The sequence below is a fragment of the Neocloeon triangulifer genome, unplaced genomic scaffold (genome assembly GCF_031216515.1).
Source record: "Neocloeon triangulifer isolate White Clay Creek 2 clone unplaced genomic scaffold, ASM3121651v1 ptg000005l, whole genome shotgun sequence".
NCBI classification, from domain to species: Eukaryota; Metazoa; Arthropoda; class Insecta; order Ephemeroptera; family Baetidae; genus Neocloeon; species Neocloeon triangulifer.
The window spans coordinates 2,307,813-2,332,257 of record NW_026775548.1 but is presented as its reverse complement, the minus strand read 5'-3'; the positions used below and the strand labels follow the sequence as shown (position 1 = coordinate 2,332,257).

The 24,445-nt window shown below is 34.2% G+C and overlaps 7 protein-coding genes across 13 annotated transcripts in view; 5 read left to right on the top strand and 2 right to left on the bottom strand.

Moving 5' to 3' along the window:
* The window catches only part of LOC132194041 (sialate:O-sulfotransferase 1-like), a 119,050-nt gene that overhangs the window by 75,919 nt on the left and 18,686 nt on the right, over window positions 1–24,445 (bottom strand). For 3 of the 6 annotated variants that reach the window (XM_059615089.1, XM_059615093.1, XM_059615094.1), the window contains exon 2: window positions 342–428. The exons of the other annotated variants lie outside the window; for them this stretch is intronic. The gene's annotated coding sequence lies outside the window, so the exon portion shown is untranslated. The remainder of the gene's footprint in view (window positions 1–341; window positions 429–24,445) is intronic. 6 annotated transcript variants of the gene reach the window in all.
* LOC132194042 (uncharacterized) lies at window positions 294–1,937 on the top strand. The gene is made up of 8 exons (XM_059615095.1): window positions 294–439; window positions 633–704; window positions 780–896; window positions 1,061–1,132; window positions 1,188–1,227; window positions 1,305–1,363; window positions 1,417–1,531; window positions 1,593–1,937. Exons 1-8 carry the CDS (start codon window positions 371–373, stop codon window positions 1,814–1,816), a joined length of 768 nt encoding a protein of 255 aa, XP_059471078.1. The 5' UTR covers window positions 294–370; the 3' UTR covers window positions 1,817–1,937.
* On the bottom strand, window positions 2,174–4,425 carry LOC132193890 (brachyurin-like). Its single transcript, XM_059614836.1, has 7 exons — window positions 4,292–4,425; window positions 4,115–4,238; window positions 3,547–3,715; window positions 3,333–3,499; window positions 3,162–3,263; window positions 2,567–2,706; window positions 2,174–2,505 (listed from the first exon to the last, which is right to left on the bottom strand). Exons 1-7 carry the CDS (start codon window positions 4,376–4,378, stop codon window positions 2,341–2,343), a joined length of 954 nt encoding a protein of 317 aa, XP_059470819.1. The 5' UTR covers window positions 4,379–4,425; the 3' UTR covers window positions 2,174–2,340.
* On the top strand, window positions 5,789–11,083 carry LOC132193817 (uncharacterized). Its single transcript, XM_059614721.1, has 2 exons — window positions 5,789–5,943; window positions 8,709–11,083. Exon 2 carries the CDS (start codon window positions 8,709–8,711, stop codon window positions 9,681–9,683), a length of 975 nt encoding a protein of 324 aa, XP_059470704.1. The 5' UTR covers window positions 5,789–5,943; the 3' UTR covers window positions 9,684–11,083.
* Window positions 11,271–13,534, top strand: LOC132193816 (brachyurin-like). The gene is made up of 7 exons (XM_059614720.1): window positions 11,271–11,430; window positions 11,492–11,651; window positions 12,061–12,223; window positions 12,279–12,445; window positions 12,673–12,774; window positions 12,918–13,060; window positions 13,129–13,534. The coding sequence occupies exons 1-7, from the start codon at window positions 11,389–11,391 to the stop codon at window positions 13,426–13,428; spliced, it is 1,077 nt and encodes a 358-aa protein (XP_059470703.1). The 5' UTR covers window positions 11,271–11,388; the 3' UTR covers window positions 13,429–13,534.
* LOC132193874 (uncharacterized) lies at window positions 14,199–19,132 on the top strand. 2 transcript variants are annotated; one of them, XM_059614809.1, is made up of 24 exons: window positions 14,199–14,281; window positions 14,339–14,388; window positions 14,548–14,802; window positions 14,855–14,984; window positions 15,036–15,080; window positions 15,140–15,173; window positions 15,224–15,288; window positions 15,339–15,438; window positions 15,495–15,730; window positions 15,961–16,026; window positions 16,082–16,145; window positions 16,208–16,284; window positions 16,338–16,434; window positions 16,892–17,121; window positions 17,179–17,257; window positions 17,306–17,358; window positions 17,412–17,447; window positions 17,499–17,619; window positions 17,669–17,775; window positions 17,835–17,888; window positions 17,945–17,978; window positions 18,460–18,530; window positions 18,589–18,685; window positions 18,734–19,132. In XM_059614809.1, the coding sequence occupies exons 1-24, from the start codon at window positions 14,231–14,233 to the stop codon at window positions 18,970–18,972; spliced, it is 2,391 nt and encodes a 796-aa protein (XP_059470792.1). In that variant the 5' UTR covers window positions 14,199–14,230; the 3' UTR covers window positions 18,973–19,132. The 2 variants fall into 2 exon arrangements, with proteins under 2 accessions (XP_059470792.1, XP_059470791.1); XM_059614808.1 differs by having other exon boundaries at window positions 14,849–14,984.
* On the top strand, window positions 19,716–23,903 carry LOC132193899 (uncharacterized). Its single transcript, XM_059614845.1, has 24 exons — window positions 19,716–19,813; window positions 19,871–19,934; window positions 19,989–20,247; window positions 20,295–20,514; window positions 20,587–20,631; window positions 20,678–20,711; window positions 20,767–20,831; window positions 20,882–20,978; window positions 21,028–21,272; window positions 21,385–21,450; window positions 21,512–21,545; window positions 21,604–21,680; window positions 21,732–21,828; window positions 21,877–22,109; window positions 22,507–22,585; window positions 22,638–22,690; window positions 22,744–22,779; window positions 22,830–22,950; window positions 23,002–23,111; window positions 23,168–23,227; window positions 23,283–23,316; window positions 23,365–23,441; window positions 23,500–23,596; window positions 23,656–23,903. The coding sequence occupies exons 1-24, from the start codon at window positions 19,766–19,768 to the stop codon at window positions 23,892–23,894; spliced, it is 2,490 nt and encodes an 829-aa protein (XP_059470828.1). The 5' UTR covers window positions 19,716–19,765; the 3' UTR covers window positions 23,895–23,903.

Sequence of the window (24,445 nt, the reverse complement as noted above, 5' to 3'; positions counted from 1 at the left end):
TTTGAATTTTGACTGACAGGGATCATTTCTGCGGTCATCATTTTGCCCTCAATTGAACTGTCAAAGCCACAAAAAAGTCTGACACGTGATACAGAGAAAAATATAACACAAAACAATAATTATTTGATAGGATGTTAAAATTCCAAATGTGCCAATTTTTAATCAGTTTTTATAACAATCAAAGATCGCAAAATTATGATTCTTATTCAACAGGGAATCGATAGCAGAGATTGATCTTGGCATCGACCTTGCTTGTTTTTGTTTGTATTTCACTGGGGCATGGCAAAGGGCAGTGATAAAACGGAGGATAAAAGAGAGGCTTTGGAATTTTGAGCTCTCACCATTTCATTTAGTGGAAAGACTGCAGACCATGGCACGTTTTGTGTTCCTGCTCGTTTCGCTCGTCGTTGCCGTCCTGGCCAGCGAATCTTCAACAAAAGTAGAAAAACTGTATTATTGTTTATTGTCTTTCATTTTTTTAAGGTTTGCGTTTAGAGATAAATTTCTAACTGTTTTTAGTTGAAATCATGATGTTATTATTGAAAATTAAATATTTTTAAGTAAAACAGTTTCAAAAGCACAAATAAATTATTTAAATATTAGAATAAAATATTGTAAAAATATTATTTCAGGCCTCACAGTCGGAGGAAATCTTGAACAATTTGAATACAACGAATGAAAAACTGGACCAGTTGATAAAACAGGTTCAAAATTCATAATTATATTCAAATTTGATTACTAATAATTGAAGTTTTTTTAATTTATTTTTATTTCTGCAGGTTCTGGAGACGCGGAAGCTGGTGGAGGAGCAAAACGAAAAGCTGATAAAATTTTCCAACGAAACAAACGACAGACTGGCTCAACTGGACTCAATCGTCAACCAACACCACAATCAGGTTTAAAATAACATTTTCAAGCCTAAATTGGATTAAATTATTTTGATAAATTCTGAAAATGTTTTTTTCGACATAATTGAGATGACAAATTTTAAATCGCAAGTTTTTTTGCCATAAAAGCAGACTTTTATATAAATAATTTCAAATTTTGAAAATAATCGTAGGCGGAAGAAAAGAGGAAAAACGATGAAGAGAAGCTGAACGCTTTGGCAAACATCACCGAGCGTCATATTCAGGTTCAAGTCATTTTCATGAGACTATTTTATTCACGAATTTTTTTCCTTTTTTCAGTTCTTTCAAAGCAGATTCCCAACGCACTGCAACGTAGCTCGCAAGTTTTTATATTTTTTTAATACATATTAAAAAATATGAAATCTAAATGCCAATTAATAATTATAATTAATTCAGGTTCAGCAATTTTAAAGACGCTATCAAACGGAAAGAAGTACTTTTTCCATCCAACTCAAGTAAGTCTCTACTTTTTGATTGTTTGAATTTTTCTAATTTTCCACAATTTCAGGCGAACTGGAATTCTGCAAACGAGACCTGCTCCAATCAGGGCCTCCAATTGGCCACATTCAGGGACCAAAATGACGCTCAGGTGGTAGCAGCAGAAACGTCAAGAATTTATGACGGTTTGGCAAAAATATCAAAAAGAGAAACTAGAATTTTTCAAATTAATTCTGATCTCTTCAGGCGGTTGCTGGGTTTCAGCGAAAAACTCTGTAATACGAGGTGAAAAGGACTTTCGGTGGCGCGACGGGACCAATTTTGAACTGAACAGTCCGTTGTGGAAGGACAAGCCGAGCATGTTGGAGGACTGCGTTTATACCTTCAACTGGGCGAAAGGAAAATTGAACACGTGGTCATGCACCAAAAGTCTGCATTTCATCTGCGAGCTGCCCAGCGAATGTTACTGAGGGCGAAACAAAATTTTCCTCCAAAAATTGCGGCACAAATTTAAAAACTCTCAGTTCTAGCAAAATATTTCATTATACTGAAATAAATTTATAATTTTGTTACAACCTTTCCAATTAAAAATATATTTCATTTAATGATTTCATCTAAGTAAATTAATTTTTTAAATTAAAATCTTTTATTAATAATTCAATCTGAATATTATCCATTTTGTTTTCCTTTTGTGAATGTATTTTGATTTTTAATTCATTAATATTGACTGAAAATAGTTTTATTTCTAATGCTAAATTGAACTAATTAAAAGTCAGTTGATTCAAAAAGTGTTATTTAATATATTTAGAAATTTTTAAATGCTGAGAAATATCATCTTTTATTCAGGAAAAAAGTAGGCATAGGCATGAAATCTTTTAATAAACTTTACTGGCATTTCAATACTTTGTTAATGAGCAAAATACAGATTTCCAATGAGCATCAATCAAATTATTCTGATTATACAAAAATAAGTCAAATCAGCAAATGCACACTTTTAATAATTTGAATTAACGGTGATCCACTTTGTGTAGCTGGACACCCTGGTGAAAACCTCAGGGTCTCCGGACGAGCAACCCTGCGCCGAACCATACGAAACCAAACCGAAGATCACCAATTCGCCATTGCTGTCCTTCAAGGTCAGCGGACCTCCACTGTCACCCTTTTTTAAATCGACAATTTTTTATTTAACCAAAATTATATTTACAAAACAAAAAACGAACCTGGCAAGTCGCGTCTCCGTTTCTGCCGAGAGCACAAATTTGGTTGGGAGTAAAACTGTCAGTCCCGTAAGTGCTGCTGCAAAAGTTGTTCCCTTGGATTATTAGGTTGGCCGTCTTCAAGATATTGCTCACGTCAGCAGCTATTTCAATGTAATATTATTATTAATTAAAAAGCAGTTATTTTATCCATAGGTAGAGGTTATTCTTTAAAGGACCGAAGGTTTTTGGAAAATTATCAAAACTTTTCAAGGGCTCCAAGTTGGATTTTCTTTTGTAGAAGTGAAATGACCGAAGTTGCCAAAATCAAATGAATTTTTTCAAGTGCCTCTAGGTACATATTTTGTAAAGTTTCAAAATTGTGAAAGTTAGTGGGGAGAGAATGTACTAAAATTATCTTTTTCAAGATATTCTAAGTCAAAGGATAAGGAACGTAGAGCAATTTCCAATCATTCTATATTTTTCTAAATTTGAGCCTCTGTAAAGCTTTTGATGATTTCTTTAAAATCTTTATAACTTCATCTCTATCTGACAATGAATCAATAAATCCAAGTTTGATTGCTCAAAAGTAAAAAAATTTTAAATAAAATTAATTCACCATCGGATGTTTTTCCCCAACCGGCGACGGTAGCAGCAACGCCCTTTCTCAGCATATTGGAATCATGCAATTTTGTTGCCACCTTGATAACTTTTACAAAGCCTAAAAAAATAATAAAATTTAAAAATTCACATATTTTTTAAATGGATAAAAATTTTAATGTGCGTTTACTATTAAGTTCAACCGGCCTGGGTAGGTAGATCATGGCTATGTCGTTCCTCATGGTGTTGGGATTGTATTTTTCATGGTACACGGCAGACGTAGATTCCCTTATCTCCGAGTTCTGTCCCTGTCCCTCTCGAGTTTGCGCGCCGAAAATCAACATGAAGGAAGAGAAACTAATAAAAAAAACGTGCGAATTGTTCAAAAATATTAATTAGTATACGGCTTGACGCAATGGGCGGCGGTGAGGACGACGCTGCGGGATATCAGCGAACCACCGCAGAAATTGTCGGTGTCCATGATGATGGCGACGATGTGCGGAAAGTCGCCTCTGTTCGCCGTTCTGCCGTTCACAATATGCGCATTTATTGAAGCTTTTGCGCCGTTTAGCTCTGCAAATTAATTCGAATTAATATAAAAAAAGTAAACGTTATTTCAACGTATTTGAATAGAGAATAAATAAATAAATATTAAAATAAAAAGAAACAAACTACCGCGTTTGATTTTATTAACTTGTAATTCATTTTGGAGAATGAAATTTTCAATTTGCAAAAGAATGATGCTTAAATATTTCTAAACTATAAAGATTTCTAATCAGCTATCAATTATGAAATTCTGCTTGAATAATAATTATTGCATCAACCAATAAATAATGGAAATTAATATTTAATATCTACGGTATTCAATTAGATGATTTTATTTTTAATTTTTATAAACCCCTTTTCTCTATTTGAAGATGTAAATTTTTAAGATTTAATTTTCTTTTTAGATGACAATTTCGAAAATCTCACTGTGATATCCAAGTTCAGGAGTTATTTGACTTGCGTCGGCCGTTTTCACCACGGGCATGCTGGCTCGGACCCAGTTTTTGACGTTGGCCATCGCTTTGCTTCCATCGCCGGTCGCCCCTTCAGCCTGTCGAATTTGCCTTGCTTCATGATAAAGGTCTTGCGAAAATTTTTACTCACGCGTGCACCGAGTGCGAAGAGAAAGAGCAAGGCGAGTGTAATTTTCATCGCGAAAACATGGACGCGATCGTTAGCGGCGCGACCCATTTGATGAATTGTCCGTCCTTGGTTCGGAATGTCATTTCCACCTGACGACGACCCAAAATCCAAAATGGTTTCCGCTCTCGTGCAAACGTGACGCACACAAAAGTTGCAACGTTTAAATTAAATAGAATTAAATTAATTATACTTCAATCGGCAAGTTTTTAACTATAGAGTTGATCAACAACTTCTAAAACAGTGACAAAATTTTCATCTTTATATAAAATTATTTAATTTCTTCAGGTATATCTATAGCAAGAATAAGAATTACTTTTTTACTAAATTATAATAAGAATTGAAATTTTCTGAAAGTTCAAACCAATGTTTTTTAAAGTATTTATCAAACAAAATCCTCCTGATTTTTTGAAACACCAAAAAAAATTGTTATAAGACGAATCTTTGTGATTTCTGTGTTTGGAAACATCAAAGTAATTTAATTGTATCAAAAGTTATATCCGTAAATATCGTGGCTGAAAAATTTTAAAAATAAAATTTAAATTGAAGCTTAGAAACTTTTCAAATCATTAATATAAAATTTAATTTTTTATTCATTTATTTTATTTAAGATTTAAAACGATTGTTCTTTATTTTTATTCCATATAATATTCTTCAATCTTCAAGTAATTAATACAAAAAAAATTGGACTTTGAAACTACTACTATTTATTTTTTATTATTTATCCTGGATTACGGTTCATTCAAAAGCCGCGCAGGTTAAAAAGTCCAACGGTTTTTCCCCAAAAAGAAAGTGTTTGCCACATTCCTTTTGCGTGCCATTGACGAGTCTCTCTATTAATAACGCAAATAAATTTTTCCGTGGGTCAGACGCGTCGTATCGGAGCGAAGAGCATAAAAAAGTGCCAATCAAAAACCGGTTGTTTTGGGCCAAAGTGGGCCAATTTTCATTCGAATTGAGCGGGTTGCACATTAAAACGGGTGTGCGACGATCCATTTTGAACACTTGCAGAGAAGCGGATGTGCGCTCGTAAAAATGCGAAATAACCGGCAATGAGAGAGAAATCTCATTGCTCTCAATTTTAAATTTTGCAAGATCTGGAGCTTTTTAATTGAACAAGTTTAAGAAACATATTTTTTAGGTCTCAATTAATTTAAATTAAAAATATTTGTAATTGCATATAGTCTAGTTTAAATTATTTTTAAATAATTTATTAAATTTCAATAAATAATGAATCACTTGTACAAAATTCTTTGTTTTTTTCTATATATAAAAAAAAAATATATAAAAATTAGCGTGGAAATGAGACAAAATCGTGATTTCGAAGAGAAGAAAGTAAGGAACGGGTTAAAGTGAAAAAAATTGGGCGGAAAATTGGAGAAGCCAGACTCCTTTTTTCGGTCCTCGATCGGAGCTGGAAGTGGGAGACGCAGAAAGAAAGCAAGAAGAAGAAAGAGTTCATCTTGAGATTCGTGAGCCGCGGCAGTGTTGCTTCGGCTTTCACAGAGGAAGGCAGACCACATTTTAGTTCCCACTCGGAGAAGCCGCTTGTTATGAGCTGAGTCACGAGGAACGCATCCCACTTTTACCACTCTCGGATTAATTCCAATTCAGAGGTAAGACAAAGAAATATGACTTTAATTTTTGTGTATATTTAAATTAATTTTTTATAAATTCATATTTATTTATGGATACATTTGAATTTTAAATATTTATTTCTCGATAATGTTCATTTGAAATAAAAAAACTTTCACTAATTAAAATTTTAAGGAGATTTTAGAATTTATTGGAAAGTGTAAATTAATTAAAAAGTTTTTTTTCTTATTCCAAGCGAATTTTCTGCTCCAGTGCTCCAATGACCTTAACTTATGCTTGAGTATTTATTAACAATTCAAATGAGTTGGCGGGCGTTTCGTTGGATAATAATTGAGTTTTCTTTCTCATAACGGCGCCGGTCTTTTTGCGTGACAAAAGCGACTACATTCAATTAGCACACTCACTACTTCTCTTACAATACACACAATCGCTGGTAAAAAAGAACCGATCGGCAACACAATATACTTAACATGAACCCTCCGGTGAGCATAAAAAAGTGGAGAAGAAGAAGAAGAAGAAGTGTGTCAGCCCGGAGGAAGAAACTCATCTTTCTCCTACGGCCAACACTTTTTTGTTTCTCGTCTCGGTTATGAGAGAGAGAATGGGTATTTATTTTCATAATACTTTATCCGCCTTGGTCAACTGTCACTTCTTAAATATATATTCTGTCAAAAATGGGAAGAACCGTTAGGCTTCGAGTTCTTTTTCTTTACTTACCTGATTCATAAAAATCACCAAAAATGATATTTTTCACAAGAATTAAAAATACAATTCTAAGAATTGTGACCAACAGGATTTGGAGTGTTTTTAAAATTAATTAATTTTTCAACCCAGATTCTCAAGTGCATCATATTAATATTAAACTTAAGGAAAAAATTACAAAAATTCAGTGGTATAATTAGATTTTAAAAAATAATAAAATCAAAAATATAATATATTCTGAAACCCTTTGGAAATTTTCAATTGCAATTGGATTGAAACGATCGCATTTTTCTTTAATTTAGAGGATTTGAATATAATAAAATAAAATAAATAATAGAAATATAGAAAACTACACAACATTTTTTCAATATATTGTTTTGCTCACAAAAAATAAACTCGGAACAATCTTATCACTTTTATTTTAATTTTAAGTTTTTTCTCACTCAGTTTGATGGCTTTTAAAAGTAAACAAAACAAAGACAATTAGTGTGTAACTCGCCCCCACACATTAATTGCCACACTCTATTTATCCACTCAGACATCCGCACCTATGAATGCTCGCAAGTGTGTAAATCAAAGGTCGGCAAACGCGCAGAGCGGAACTCGCTTTGTTTTTCTCTCTCAAGAGGCGCGTGCAGGTGCGTGGAAGAAAAATGCTCCGTGGCCACCTGAGAGGAGAATCTGCGCCAAATTGAGGCCAACACCTTAATTTATGCTCGCTAGATTATACACCACACATTCTTTTGGCTCTAAAAAAGGCGCAGCGGCCACAATAGAGAGACCGAAAAACATCCTGGCAATTAAATTAGACGACTCACGTGAACATGTGTGTTTAGCACTAAGCCGAGATAAGAAAGAAATGTCACACAGGAGAAAAATTAACTGGGTTTACGGTTGACACAAGTAGTGTGTAACTTTTCATCCTAAGTTAGCTGAGCGTGAAATATCCTCCGCTTTTTGTCTGATCTTTCTAGATTATAACCTCTTTTCGCTTCTGCATACAAACCGTGATTTGACTCTTTTTGTTAAAAATTATATCATGAGAAATAAGACACTACTTTTGTGTCACACAGTGTTATAATCTCGGTGTAACAGTAATTAAAATGGTTTCGGTGAAATTATCTAATAATATGACAATTAGGACAGTTTAATTTTAAATTAAAACTGTTTTGCTTTACAGTATCCTCTTTATAAAAATTCAAAACGATTTTCTGGTAAGAACCGGTGCTTTACTCTAGCTCGATTGCATCTTGAAATTGCTGGCGTGTGCGTGTCAATCTCGGCGCACACGTTCTAAAATACCGTTTTTCGCCTCCGATATCGGATCAATCAACGCACGTATAGACAACCTATCTCATCAATGTAAGCATCCTCGATTGACGTGCACCAAAAAAAAAATGGTGCTCCACTTTTGCAGACCCAAACTTTGATCTTCATCAAGATGTACATGCTCTCTGCATGTTTGCTATTCTATTCTAGGCAAAATTTGCAAATGGGTTCTCCTTTTCACACCTGTTTAAACACCGGAAGTGATTTCTAAATGAGCAAACAATTAAACAAGCAGAGCTGTGAAGTCCGTTGAAAAATTCAAGAAGTTTTGGAGCGTGCTAAAGTCAAAACAATTAAAGATTAACGAGGCGGAATGAGAATCTTACAAATAATTTTTCTACCAAAAAAAGCATTATTTCTCTCACTATAAGAAATGAAAATTAAATTCTGATGAATATATCCCAAAACTAATTGAAAGAAGAATCTCTGTCTGATTAATTTTGATGAAGTTTTTTATACATATATTGGCAATATTTTGTAGATATCCCAGGATGTATTATAAGAAAAAATGAGCAAATTCATGGTATAAAAATTTGCAGCAATTACCATTATATGGAGATTATAAAAAATAATTCTTTTTCGGTTAAAACTTGTAAAATATTTCACCCTAATCAATATGGCAAAAATAAAATCAGCCTCAAAATTTACACTACTCTTGATTTAGTAAAAATGTTCCTTAGTCCTTTGTTAAATATTTATTTAATTACATTTCATAGCTTCTATTATTTAATTTTTACCAATTTATTTGTTCCAGATGGCAAATCCAGCTTTATTCCTTCTGCTAACGTGCTTAGCGCTTTCTGCAAGCGCCACAAACGACACGGAAACCAAGAGCCCCTTCGTACCTGGCAGAGAGCCCCCCACCACCTCGGCCACCCCTACTACGAAAAAGGTGACCCCCACCCCTGAGAGCAGAGCCACAGACGTGACCAAGCCGTTCGTCGTTCACGCCCAGAGCGCCGGCAACGTCCTCCCCAACGGACCTTTCCGACCTCTGCCCCAACTGCAGTCCAGGTCGGACTCCTTCACAGGGAGCGAACCCACCTTCGACGTTCAACTCGCCTCCTCCCTGCCTGAACAGCCCAAGGCCCCGCCCCCATCACCCCCTGTGACGACGCAGAGGTCCTACGCGCGACCGCCGCGACCTGTTGCCCCCTATCCCTACGTCGTGCCAGCGAGGCTCCCTCAACCGCACCCCGTCAGGGCTCCTGTGGTCAGACGCGTTCCCATAGAAAGTCTCAACCGCCCCCCAAGACACCCTGGACCTCGCGGACCTTCAGGACCTCCACCCAGACCTCCACCCTCGCGACCTCACCTGATCTACTCCAAACCTCCCCCAGAGGTCATTTACTACGGAGACGAACCCCCTCCACTGGACTACGAACCCCCCACCATCTACAGACCGAGGAGACCTTCCTCCTCGGCCTACTACTCAAAACCCATCCCGCCGGAAGATGAGCAGGACATCATGAACATCCTGGACCACTACATCCCTGACGAGGAGCACCCTATCAGGAAGAAGGAAGAGTCCTCCTCTTCTGGAATGTCCAGATTCATGTTGCCCATGATGCTGATGGGCGTGACCGTCAACCTGTTCTCCCTGATGTACAACATGCTGCTGAGAGGTCGCCGTCGGCGCCGGCGTGACCTCACTGACCAGCCGAAACTCGTTCAGCAGGTGCACGACGCCATTGACAAGTTCGAAGAGAAAATTAAACGGAAGTCGTGAGATTGAAAAACACACCAAATCAAACTGAACTGAAACAGAAAACTCAAAGTATTTAAAATCAAATATGTATGCTCAAAATATATTTTATTATTTAAACATTAGGTGTTTGTGAAAGAAAGTGTATTTAAAAGTGTGCGCGTGACTGCATTAAATATTATACTTATCAAAATATAATTAAATGTACAGTGGGAAATGTTAATTTATTTAATTAAGTTATCTGACGAAGTGAGTGCCATTATTACTGGATTAAAAATTCTAAGATAAAAAATATTGGTTGTGAGAAAAGTTTGTAAAAATTATATCAAATCGATTAACAGCAAAAAATATATTTAATATTTGGTTGCTCTGAAGTGAAAAAATATTATTATATCTTTGACTTTTTAAGAACAAATGGAATGATAAATTATTAAAAATTATTTAATTCAGAACTAGGTCACGAAAAGTGGCTTGAATGTGAAAATTGTAATATCCGCTGATTAATTTTATCTTTTTGCATGCATGTTAAATGTAATAAACGCGAAAGAGAAACTGAAGCTACTCTCACTGCTCATACCTCAAAATCATGCCGATTTGCATGCTTCTGTGAATGAAAGAGCAGAGCGATCGCACTGCTGACCGAGCGAAAGACTGGATTTCTGGGAGTTCCCAAAGCGGCGGCGACCTCAGGACCGTTATTTCGCTGCCTCCGCTGCACAAACGAGACGCACACGCGTTTAAAAGTCTCTCATAATAAGCAGGTCGCTCACCTTTAATTGTCGCCGCTCATTGTTTCCGCAATTAAGCAAAATTTCAGAGGTTTAATTATACTTCGCATGACGGAAATTAGGTCCCATAAATTTCACTGATATTTCGAAAATTTAATGAATGAATTTTAATTGGGCCATGAAACGCCCGCGTTTGATTGTCATGATAAATTAATTTTTACAAAATGTTTTAATTAATTTTCTATGCGTAGCTTTTGACAAATTAATTTTTTTTTCTAATGTATTTGGTAATCTAGATTTTTATTTTGTAAAAATATTTAGGATTTTTTCTCTGAAAATGGACAATATTTATTTTTAGTTTTATTGTTTGAAATTGTCATTGGGTTCTTTCCTGTGAATGCAAATTGAACCTTTCTTTTAGCGTTTCTAAAAGCTCATAAGTTTTCCATAATCCACTGTTTGTCAAAGGCAAGCATCCATAATTAGGTAAGAACACAACCTACACATACATGTAAGTTCACATTTAGAACTTAATTCCTATATTTCTCTATGCAAATAATGGTTTAGCCACTTGTAGAGGTCAAATAAGGTCAAAAAATTGTATAAATTGAGATGAAAAAACTGAAGCTCAGAAATAAGAATTAGCTATATTATAAAATTAAAAATGAAGCAGAGCAGATAAATAAATAAATTCAAATAATCCCAATTCAGTGCACCCCGAATTTTGATTTTTCATGAATTCATGAATCAAATGGGAGGAAAATTAAAAACATAATTGTTCATGAATTTAAAAGGATCAGGACAAAGTTTTGATCCTTTTTGATGGTCATGAATTTTGCATTCGCTCTTGAGTTTTTCAATTTTTTGATCATCAAATATGCAGATCGTCGTCACAACTCGTGTATATTTGACGTTCGGCTGTGGAAGTGCGTTTCCGTCCTTGTCAATGGCGTTGCTGCGGAACCAGGCCAGCTTGACAGTGATGCCGCTGACCGTTGGGCATGATTGTATTTTCCCACATCACATTGGCGCTTTTCGTTTGTGTAATTTCAGATTTAATCAGACAAATTTATTAGAAATTGATTGGTAAAATACTAAACGCAGGCTGTTTTCTGTGAAGAACAATCGGAAGTTACTACGCAGGAAAATAAGGATGTCTTCGCGGGGAAGAACATTTCGCGCGCCACGATGCCAATCGTTGAAGGCAAGCAGGACGAGATTTTGGCAAGAATGAAGAAAATTCGACAGCAGGCATCTTTAAACAGTTAATAACCAATTTTCTTAAAATCATGTAATATTTTCTGATCAGGCAAATATTGGAAGGTATTTTGAAGATAGTTTTTTTTGGCAATTTCGTTATTTCCATTGAAACATCACGGATATATAATTTTAATTTCTTTTGAAAATCAGAAATTCATTTGTGGAGAATCTTCTAAATTAAATTGTCCTCAACATCTACATGAGAATTTTGTAAAATATAAAGTTCTCACTGAATCATAAGAAAACTTGACCTTGAACGAATTGGCAATTTTTTATTTACAACACTGGACGAGAAACTTAAAAATATATATAATTAATTTGTAAATTATCAAAAATTCTGAATTGAATTAATTGTGCTCGTATTATGTAATTTTTATTTATAAATTACAATAATTAAATATAATTTTGATCAGGTGAAGGAAAACTGGACGTTGGAGTTCGCATCATCAAAGGTCGATTGGCAAAAAAAGGTGAATTTCCGTACCAAGTGACAGTGATTGCTGACGAAGATGAAATTTGCGGCGGCTCCCTGGTCACCAACAGCCACGTCCTGACGGCGGGCCACTGCGTTTTTGAGTGACTGATTTGATTAAGTAATTAAATATAGTTGAGGTCAAAAATAACCACGCAGAAAAAACGAGTTCGAGCTAATCTTCGGTTCGCTTAACGAGGAGACTGCGGACAAAGGGTCAGTCACTTTGTACAGCAACAAGTCGGTTTGCCACAGTGAATACAATTCCACCTCTTTGGAGAATGACATCGCCATCATTTACCTGCCAAAACCTGTCAAGGAAACCAGTAAGTTTGAAATATAGAAAAAATTTGGATTTGGAAAAACTGAAAATGTAATTAATCAAATTTTTATTATTTAAAAAGCAGGGTTTAATTGAAATATAGGGGAAAAATTAATAAACAAGTTCATTTTAAATAATATTACTACTCTTATTTTCTATAATATAAAATTTTGAACGATTTTATAATTTCAAAGAATGCAGCCTTTCCTAATTTTTGGACTTATTAACTAGGTTTAATTAGCACGGTCAAGATACCAACTAAGAGTCAGGCTGACCAAGTGGGATTGCCTAAGAACTATGCGACAATTGCCGGCTGGGGGAGGACATCAGATGGTATTTTCATTTTAATTATGAATTTATTTTAATTTTACTAAATTATTTTGAAATACAAACTGAAAATTGAATTAAAGAGAAAAATTTACTATGATTATTTACTGAAATTTTCTCCAATCGCTAAAATGAAAACAATATTGCAGCAAGCATGGACGTGAGTCAAGTCTTGAAGACAGTTGACCTGCAAATTATTGACAATAAAGAATGCCTTGACGCATTCGGAGAAGGTTCTGTTTCGTCGGCGCAGGTTTGTGCTTTGGGCAACAATGGCGACGCCACTTGTCAGGTAAAAATATTTTCATAATATTTACAATTGCATATTGTACGTTTTTTTTTTAAATTATGTTCATCCAGGGTGACAGTGGTGGACCTCTAGTGCAGAAATTCAACGACGAAAACATCCAGATTGGCTTGGTGTCGTTTGGCGCGGGTGAAGGATGCGAAAAGGGCTTCCCTGAGGTTTACACCAGGGTGTCGAGTTATCTCCAATGGATTTCCTTGAAAACAAAATCAACACCTCACTCCAAACCCTCTCGACCTAAAAATCACAAGAAAAACAACAATAAGAAGAAGAAGCAACAGAAGAAGGCCAAGAAGAGAGCCAAAGTTAGAATGAGCGATCCTAGAAAATTGTTTCAGTCAAATAATGGATAAATCTGAATTAATGGTTTATTAAATTGGTTGCAATTCGATTATTTGAAATTAAAATAAAAGTTACAAGACCAGAAATTTGATTAAATCTCATTGATGTATTAAAATATGCATGCAGATTTGAGAGGGAAAAACTAGCCTATTAATTTATTAGAATTAAAATTGGTTAAAATCATGTTAACAGAATGCAATGAAAGAAGAAAAGTATAGAAATAAATTTCATCAAATTTAAATTAAATGATTTCTGATTAGGGGAAAATCCAGGATAAAAATTATTCTGATGAAATCGATTCTCAAATTTAATATATATCTTGAGAAACGCAAGAATTATAACAGATAGGGACAAAATTTACTGAAAGCGAAATATTGAAAGTTATGCAACATGCCAAGCAGGCATGTCTTGCAGGATGCATTATTATTGAAAGGAATCTTTCAGCCTGCAATTAATTTTTTTTTTATCAAAATCTGCGATATGATTTTGTTTACAATTAATTTAGTGCATCATTAACGTAAGTAAAAATGAAGAGCAATTTTATAATTATAATATTATTGAGATCAAATTTCGTCTTCTAATTCTGGGAATAATTAAATATTATGAGGTACAAAATAATTGAAACAACTTTTTCGTGCTGATAAGTTTTTAGTGGAATAAATATGCGGAATAATATGAAGGTTTTTATGAAAAAATAAATAATTGGTCGTCTAACGCTGGGGATTTCTCGAATGTAGCAAAATTTCCACACCATCAACACCATCACCAGTCGTAACAAGAGCCACGCAGTGCAATGTGAAAAAGCACTCCTGGATGGCTAAATTCACGATCATGATATTGACTTTGACAATTATTTTGATGACAGTAAGTCATCAATATCTACAGAAGACAATTTTATGCTCATAAATTATTGGCTTTCAGTGTCTCAACGCAATTGAAGCCGATGCAGAACCAAGGAATAGAGGAAATAGGTTTGCCAGAAATTTAACCAATTCAAATTTATGAAGAAAATGAAAGATGAATTTATTGAAGACAGAATTCTGTTTCTTACAATTGACTATTTTTAGAATAATTTTTTCGAAGATTTTGAACGGCAGAAAGCGCACATCGTTAAATAATTTCAATCTCAGGAATGGAAAGAGGAGGGAAATCATTCACTGCTGCAGTGCCAACTCGTGTTTGACGTCCAACAAACGCTTGAATCACACGTCAACCAAATTTGTACAAACGGTCTTAAATTTGGCCACTAGTTTGAAAACAACAGAGGAAAATACACCATCGTCAACTGAAGAGTCATCAGAAAGTCAGGAAACAACTACCATAGCAGATGAAACTGGCAGCGATGCTGGAACTGAATTATCTACTGAAGTAATGACGATGGAGACGTGAGAATTTCTTATGACAATTTGGAATTAATAGAAAATAAAACAGGTTTAGTATTTCGTCATCGGTAATTCCAGAGCAACCAACCTCGGAAGTTACACAACCCCAGTCGACGCCACCTGTTGAAAATATTACAAGCACTACGGTTGAAACTACATCAACCACAACTCCTTTACCAACCACTGTAAATTAATTTCCTGGATTTGCAATTAAATTTTAATTCCTGCTTCAAAAGCCCCAGGTTTTTCCAAACTGCAGTGAAACGTCAGTGGTAAAAGACGTAATAATTCCAAATAAAAATTGGATCTTTGTTACAAATTTGAAAATTTTAAATTCCAGCCACTTGCGTTCAACAATAATGGACTCCTCAAAGGTATAGAATTAAAATTCCTTTTGAATTTTAATTTTTATTTAAAACTGAAGAGCCTGAAAGTTACGGGTACTGGCTTCAATCCTGTGATCAACTTTTCTTATTTGGAAAAACTCTGGTATATTTAAATGTTTTAATTTCTTATGATTTTTATTTTATTCTTTTCAGATGAGCTGGAAAGAAAATATAGACAAGTGTTTCAATATTGGAATGCAACCTTTGGCGTTTGCAAACGCAACCAAAAACCAATGTTTTCGGAACATGACGAGTATTTAAAGTTAAAATTTTTTTAAACGAGAGTTCCTGAATTTACAAATTCTTCAGCACTTGATTGGACGTTTGCAGAAAACTATTGGACTTGTGGCTTGAAAACGGACATAAGTGTGATATCTTGGTGCTCAGCAAACGTATCAAGCACGTTGCAAGAATCGCCAACAATTCCGTGGACAGGCGTTTCGAAAGTCCAGGAAGATTGCGTTCAATTGAGCGTTTTGAAAGATAACGCCACGTACCAGTTGAAAGGAAAAATGTGCAACGAGAGTCTCTTTTTCGCTTGCCAGGTGTGGAAAATCAGCAAAAACAAACTACCTAACATTTTTTTCAGTTATTGATTAAATATATGGTTGAGAAATTCAGATTGATTTTAACACAATTTTAAACGGCTTTTGCAGCAAATGTATAATTTAATTTTCTTTTAACATGGATAAAAGTGTCACTTTTTCAATTAAAATCAATTAAAATTTGCAATAACAGACATTTTACTGAACTATAATTTCAATTTTCAAAACAGGGTCCAACTACTACTCCTCCTCCATGCTCCAGTCCATCATGTCCAAATGTAACCTGCCAGAAAAAAGTAAAAACTACTTTTTTTTTATTGCAAGTTTCTTTTTATCTTGTATTTTCTTCAGGCTTCCTTTTTCTTGAATTCCACCAACGCGACGGCTGAAGAAGGTTCAGGAGAAGTTTTATCAAGTGTGTATAAATTTTTTTCCCAAGTGCAAGTGTTTAAAATTATGTAATCGAATTTGCCAAAGACACGAATCTGCATGGAAACTGGTACAGATACAAGGGGCGATTGTTTCTTTTCAGCTACCCAAATCTGACGCAAACGGTTTTTATTGGCAAAAAAAGTCCATAATAATAATAATATATCAATCTCATTAGTTTACTGGGGCAATCAAAGCGTGTTGTGAAGTAGGAATGACTTTGCTCAGCCTTGAATACGACTACAAATACACCTCTCTTGTCACAGCGATCAAAAGTACCAAAAGATTATTAATGAAAAATATCATCAAAAGGATAAAATTTACAATTAAAATTGTAGACACTTTGTTTTGATTCTATATTTTTAATTCATTCTGAAGAATTTTTGGATTGTTTTCACTTTTTTCTTTTTTTAAGTTCAGGACCAGACTTTTTTTCTTTTTGTTGAAATTAAATTAGTGCAATTTTATTACTCCTGAAATTCAATATAAAACTTTAAACTTTGAATATTTTATTTTATTTTTTTTTTTATAAGGAACAATAATTCTATTTCAAATCAGTTCTGCCTTTGATTTCCAACAAAATTAGAAAAGAATTATATTTTATTTAAAAACTCTTTTCTTTGACAAAATCAGACAAAATGAGCTTTTTAAAATGAAAAAATATATTTTTTACAATAAAATTAGACCCTTTTTCCGACTGAAATGTTCAAATTATGCAAAAATTAAAACCAGACAATCAAACAACGGCTGATGTCTTCTGGACTTCCGGCACCGACAACGGTTGCAAAGGCAAGTTCGGTTATTGCACCGCCAACCGAACTTTGCAGGAAGAGGCGCTCTGGAATTCGGGACAGCCGGACAACTCCGGAGGAAACGAACACGCCCTGGCCGTTTCTTTGAACAGCAGTCACGCGTTGCTTTCGGATTTCGGCGAAGATAAAATGTTCAGATACATTTGCGAGGCAAATTTCAAGTAAAATATTTATCCTGAAATTTAAAATTTAAATTTTCTTTTAAAGGCTCGAGATTCCGATCCGGACGGAACTGGTGGGAACGCAGTTCGAGACGAATGCGCCGCAGTTTACAACATTAGTCAAAGTAAATCGAAAATTTCAAAGGAAATTTAACTTTGACAAAAATTTTTAGCTGAGATCGACAATATTTTCAATACGACAGAAAAGTTTGACGAGCGAATGAAAGTAAATTTATTATAAACGGGAAATTATTTTATAATTAAAATTTTGAAATCAAGTGCTTTTTGAAGTGCGTCGGTGACAATGCAGGGATGGTTTGTTTAAAAATTCATTTTAACGTACCAGAAATAATGAAACTTTTGCAGATGGTGAATGGGAAGTTTGTGGACAGTCGTGTTTTAGCAGCACTGGAAAACATTTCCATGGGAAATTCAAACGAGTTGAAAAATAACACGCAACTCTTGAGCGCATGTCAACGTGCCGCTGGTAAAATTTTAAGCTTTTAATCTGAAAAAAAAATTGATTTTGTCAACAGAGAACATGAGCGAGTGTGACAAAGCGGCGCACATGATCAAATGCAGCAGTGAAAAGGCGCCCGAAGCTCTCAATTCGGTTGTCATGACCGTGCAAAAGGCAATGCCTGTACTAAAGACAAAAATATTTCATTTTTGGTATGCAGAATTAATTTTAAACTTTTTAAGATTAGAAAACTAAGCTTCCCCCTCGCTCGGTGCTTCAATAAGTGCGTCGTGAATGTAATTAAAATAACTATCAATTATTAAAATTTAAATAAATTATTTTCTCCTAACAGAAAACTTTGGTGCAGGAATTCAAATTCGCAAAAAGTAATATTATATTTAAATGCAACAATATTGCATTGATTTTCGGTGAATTATTGGGGAACATAAAAAATGATTGGAATAAGAAGAGAGTGTTTGAAATTAAATATAAAATATTTTTAAAAATACACTGACAAAAATGTTTACTAATTAATGTAAATTTTAAGTCAAGATTGATTTTATTTTTCAACTCTATTGGTCAAATATTTATCCATTTTGGTCGGGCCAGTTTTGAGAAAAAAATTATTTTGGAAAATTACCATGAGTAAAAATGTGAATTTTCCAGAATTCAGTTCTTGAAATGAATACAATTTTCCCTATGATCTCTCCTTGGAAATAAAATCTACAAGCAAATGTAAATTTAAGGAAAATTATCAAAAATTGGATCTGGCCGATTTTTTAGTAGAATGAAGTTACATTTTTGAATAAATACCAAAAAAAAATTGATGATATAAAAGTCATTTAAATGAAACTAATAAATTTAAAGATGGATCAAAAGTGACAAATGGAGTTGTGCAAGTCCGCTGTGGAAAGAAGTATCTGTTCTTCATGGCATTAGTTAAAAATTTATTAATCCAAAATTTTACAATGTGATTAAATTTTGCAAACATCTCAGGTGAACATGACGGAAGCATTTCGTCAGTGTTGCATTCGCGGATTGAAAATCGTTTCACTCGACAGTTCCGCAAAAGCCACTTGCCTTGAGTCTCAAAGTAATTTTGTCGTTTGATTGAAATAAAATTAACATAATATAATTCAAGGTGTTGCAAACGTGTCCAACACGTGGGCGTGGACGGCAGGAAGCAATTTGCGATCCGCCAAAAACTCGCGCTGGTGCACCGGCTCCAAGAATGCTTCATTCTCACATACCAAGACCTTCCTCAATGTTACCATCCAAGATACTAAAGTCGGCGGCGGTTTCGTAGTCAAGTTGACTACGAAACAGCTAATTTCAATACGATTTAATGCAAAATTTCCTGCAATTTGCGAACAGAATTGAAATTTTAAAATAAAATCATTCAACACTAGCGTACACAAAAGAATAAATAAATGTCTGCATATTAATTTCTTTTAAAATGTGCAGGGTCAGAAATGAAAATTAAGGCGCGACGAAAATCTAGATAATTTCGGTGTAAATAATCTCGCCATAATAAAAACCAATAAATATTATCAGATTTTTAAATGCACACACTTTTTCATTTTAAAAAACGCTTAGGAGTACCAAAAGTAGCCCGTCCTGATGATTGGGAATACCATTGTTCAGAAATTTTGTTTCAAAAATCAATCAAAAACAGTCAGAAAAATACCCAAATCAAATAACTTTTTTGCTCATAAATGATATTATACTGGCAAAAAATACAGATACAGTTTTAATCTCTTATTATTGCTAAAAATTGGTATAAAATTAACCAACGAAAATTGATCAATGTAAATTTAACAGAAAAAATTGATTCTTATTTTATATTTTAAATATTAAACATTTACATTAATTATTTATTATATAATTAAGTGCAAGATTTAAGTCCTCCCAGAACTATAGCCAAAGGTTGCTTATTTTCTACAATCGTCATATTCTGAACTCAAGTATCATGGAGATTCCAAAATTTGTTACGTAAGTAGCAGTAAAAACTCATTTTTCCTGATGTAAAATAAATTACCTAAAAAAACGGATGGAAAAATCGATTGGGAATACCATCCATAGCTCGTAGAGTAATTTGAAAGTACATTACATTATTTACACAACGGGAAGTGCTCAGTGACACTTGGTCAGAAGTCAGAAAGCAGCTCCAAGAATGTACAAGAAAGATTTTGTGTTGACTTTGTTGATTCTTATGCTAACAGTCTCTGCTGATCTTTTTATTTTAAAGTGTGACTAAATGCTTTAATATTTTATGCAGATTATTATTTGCTTCAACGAGGTAACTGCGGCTAAAGCAAAGATCCACAGAGCAAGATTTCATAGTAAGTGTTTTAAAAACAAATTTTTATTGATTTTATTGATTTTTTTTAATACAGTGGCCAGAAATCCGAAGCAAATAAGGACAAGCATAATCAAATGCTGCGGAAAAAACTCCTGCACTAAAACTTCTAGCAAAAAAGATAGCACATTTGGCAATAAAACTGAAACAATCATTTACACAAAATCGGCTTTGGATTCTGACGCAAACGACGAAACATCGCCGATTGCTGACATTGAGGAAATAACCACACTCTCTGAAAGTGGCGATGGTCAAACAAATACTGACGCTCAGACGGACAATTCTCCGACAGAAAAGTAGCAATTAGGTTATCTTTTGAAAAATTTATATCGAGTAATTCTAGTGGCGCTACCGTTGCTGAGGTTTCCCAGGAACAAACAACTAATTTTATTTCGACCAAGTCATCCTCTGAATCCAGCATGGAATCGTCTTTGCCTGGAACAACAATTTCGTCAGGAACACAATTTGCGTCAGGAACACAAATTTCGACAGAAATGCAAACTGCAACGACAATTAAATCTGCTGAAGTTACCTCTTCTTCCACTACATTAACAACATTAATTGTAAAAGCCTTCCATTTCATTTAAAATTTTAATTTCAATTTATAAAAAAAAATAATTATTATTTCTGTGCAGGCGGCTGTCAATTTACCAAATTGCAACTATTCAATTCAACCGGAGGCATGAAAAAAATTTTCATTTCAATTTTAATAATGCAAAATTTCAGCCAAACGAGTTCAGCAATGATGGACTTTTGAAAAGTTTCTTAATTTCACTCAAAAACTTTAAATTTATTATTAAAAATATCATTTTTAGACCCAGACACGCGAGGATTTTGGATGAATTCCTGCGACCAACAATTCTTGATTGGAAAAACTTTGGTATAACTTTTGTTTGAACTTTATTATTTTAAGTAAAATTTTAAAAACAGGTTTCTTGGGAAGAAAATGTGGCAAAATGTTTGAAAATCGGAATGGAACCAGTGTCGTTAGAGAATGACAAAAAGAATGAATGTTTCCAAAAATTAAGTATTTAATTAAAAAATAAAATTGCATAATTTTGCATAATTAATTTCAGCGTCAGACTGGACGGGCTCTACAATGTTTTGGACTTCTGGATTTGGAACATCAACGAGTTATTATTCCTGGTGCACAAAAAATGGCACAACAGTCGCAGAAAGTTCGTCCATCCTTTGGGCCGCGGGACAACCTCGATCGGCCAGAGAAAGTGAAAACTGTGTCCAGTTGAAAATACTGAAGGCCAACGCCACGTACGAATTGTCACGGCGGATGTGCAACGAAACTTTATTTTTCGCATGCCAGGTAACTTATACATATGATGGAAATCTCCTCCATGATAGCAAAAAATTCTAACTATTTGGAAACTAAAATTTGCCTACAAAAAGCCTAAATTTAGTTTCTCTAATTAAATTAGGGTCCTCCGACTGCAGCCCCGAAATGTTCGGCCCCCACCTGCCCAAATATAACCTGTCAGAAAAATGTATAAAGATTTATATTAAATTCGGCAGGTTTTTAGAAATGCACCTCATTTTTATTTTTAGCCATACTTTTATAACAATGAGTCTAATTTAAAAGGTATTCTAATAATAAATTTCAAATTTTTTTATTTATAATTTTCTTGATTTTATAATAGATCCAAATTTTCATGGCAGCTGGTGCTCATACAAAGGTCGCAGCTATCTTTTCAGCTACCCAAACAATACCAAAACAGTAATATTATTTTGAAAAACAATCAAGCAACTTTGACTGAAATTCTCTCAGTTTTTAAGCGCATTTCAAGCGTGCTGCGAAATCGGAATGACTTTGCTCAGCATCGAGTACGATTTCAAATACAATTCACTCAAATACGCTCTCACTAGTAATAAAAATATGATAATCCTGGGCAAATTAATTCTTTCAAACTCAGGAAACGCATCGTACACGGCGGACGTTTTTTGGACGTCAGGATCAGACAGGGGTTGCGAGGGAAAATTCGGATACTGCACCGCAAAACGACTTCTGCGTCAAGAGGCGATCTGGGATTTTGGACAGCCGGACAATTCAAACGGAAATGAAAACGCCGTCGCTGTTTTCATCAACGGCAGCCACGCTTTACTTTCAGATTTCAGTGAGGAACAAAAATTTCGATACATTTGCGAGGTATAAGATGCAAAAGATTTTGGTTTTAATTGCTCTTTTTTATAATTTCAAATATGTTTGAAATATATTGTGAAAACACAATGCAAAATTTTGTCGCAATATTGTAAGAAAACCAAATTCGCATTAAAAAAGTACGAACCTGAAGATTTCTTAAAAAGTTTATATTTTGGTCGTTGGTGGCGCTGTTGTTGGTGCGTTCACAGCGCCACCAATGCCCAAAATATGAATTGTTTTGATAAAACTCATAAAAGTATTTTCAGGTTCATACTTTCCTGCTATATTGCAAAGCAACAATTCAATAAATATACTTAAAATCTTCAGTTCTGTCAGAGTAGCGAGCAATTAAAACTACTGGAGAGGGTCTTAAATTTAAATAATTATTTGCGCTTTAATCAAGGCAAGGGAAACGGCGTATAAAAAGACGGGTGGAAATGCAATTCGAGATGAATGTGCCGCAGCCTACAATGTTACCCAAAGTTGCTTAATTTACAAAATAAATTACGGTAAACATTATACAATAAATTTCAGAGGAGATCGACACCTTGATGAATGACACAAGCAAATTTGATTTGAGGATTAAAGTGGATATCTATATCATTTTCTTTTTACTTTGGCTAATTTTAATAATTTTTAGTGTTTTTTAAGATGCATCGGAGATAGTGCCGGACTGGTTTCCTAAATGATAATTAATAATTATTAAATTTTATTCATGTTCTTCAGATGGTTAATGGGAAATTCATCGACGGTGAGGTTTTGGCCACTTTAGAAAAAATGGCGAAAGGAAACTTAAAAGATTTGAAGAAGAACACGGATATCTTGGTTGGGTGCCAAAATTCTGCCAGTAATTTCCAAATTTGGCCAGTATTTTGGATTAATTAGAATTTTATTAAAGGTGGGATGGATGAGTGCGACCAAGCGGCCCAAATGATTAAATGCACCAATGAGAAGGCACCAGACGTTTTAAATGCGGTCATCACGACAGTCGATCAATCTATTCCTCTTGTAAAAATAAATATATTTATACAAAATCCCGAAAAAAAATTAAAAATAAATTTCAGCCGACATCACAAAATTTCCCCATTGCCCAATGTCCGAACACGCCGTCATGTCCAATCAATGTAAAATTTGAACTTGGATAATATTTTAATTTAAATGTTGATTGACGAAAAACAGAAAACTCTGCAGGATGAATTTTTGGCTGCAGCTGGCATGTTAAAGTTTTCAGATTTTACAAAATAAAAATATAAATTTTCAGGTGAAACAAACATAACAAATGGGAATGGATTTGTGCGGTTCCATTGTGGCAAAAAGTATCTCTACTATTCGCAAAATGTTAAAAATATTTTACGTTTTTTTCTCTCAAATATAACCATTGCCTTTTTTTTGACAGGTATCGTTGAAAAGTGCTCTGGACATTTGTTGCTCTTACAATTTGCAGCTCATTTCAGTAGACAGTGCCGAAAAAGCAGATTGTCTTCTAACCCCAAGTTTTTTTTTTTTTTGAAATCTAGTTAATTTTTTCTTATAAATAAATTTAAAATTCCAGTTAATCCTGTTTTTGCAAAAATATGGTCATGGACAGCCGGCATTCGGAAGAACGCTCAAAATCCGGTGTGGTGCACTTCCAACGCGCCCTTCTCTACCGCAAGTAATTTCCTCGACATTCGGCCTACGTGGGAAAAAAGCCCCTCTGAAGATGGAATATCCTACAAAGTGTTCGAAAAGGAGATCAGCTTTTGTAAAATAGCTACCAATAAGAAATATTTCATATGTGAGCAAAAGTAATATTGAAGAAGGCACCACGAAAATATTCCCAAAGATGTGTTGAAATGAATTTAATAAAAAAAATTCAAAATTAAATATTCATCATGGACAGGTTTTTTTTATGTTAAGTCTCAATTCAATAAAAAATATTAAATATTTGGAGATTTCGATGTTAAAGTTTTGTAATTATTGCGATGCAAAATTGGGGAATAAAACAATATTTTATATTAATAAAAACATAAATTATTTGATGTTTTGAAATTAAAGTTTTTTGGAAAAAATTACAACAAATTTAAAGGCGTTATAAGATTGCGCAAGTTGTTAGTGGTTTTAAATCAAAATAGAGTTGAACGCAAAGAGTTATATTTACTTTTGGTAGGGTGACAAGAGAGAGCATTGATTTTAAGTATTTTAACACTGATATGTCTCTAAAGTTTGCCCACGTTGAGAGAGTCTCAAAGAGATCGTTGTTACGTTCAAGGAAAACATAAAATATTAAGTATCACAAATATTACTTTTATTTACCCATTTTTCAAAGGAAAATAGCAACGGACCGGCTCTCTTGACCTTCT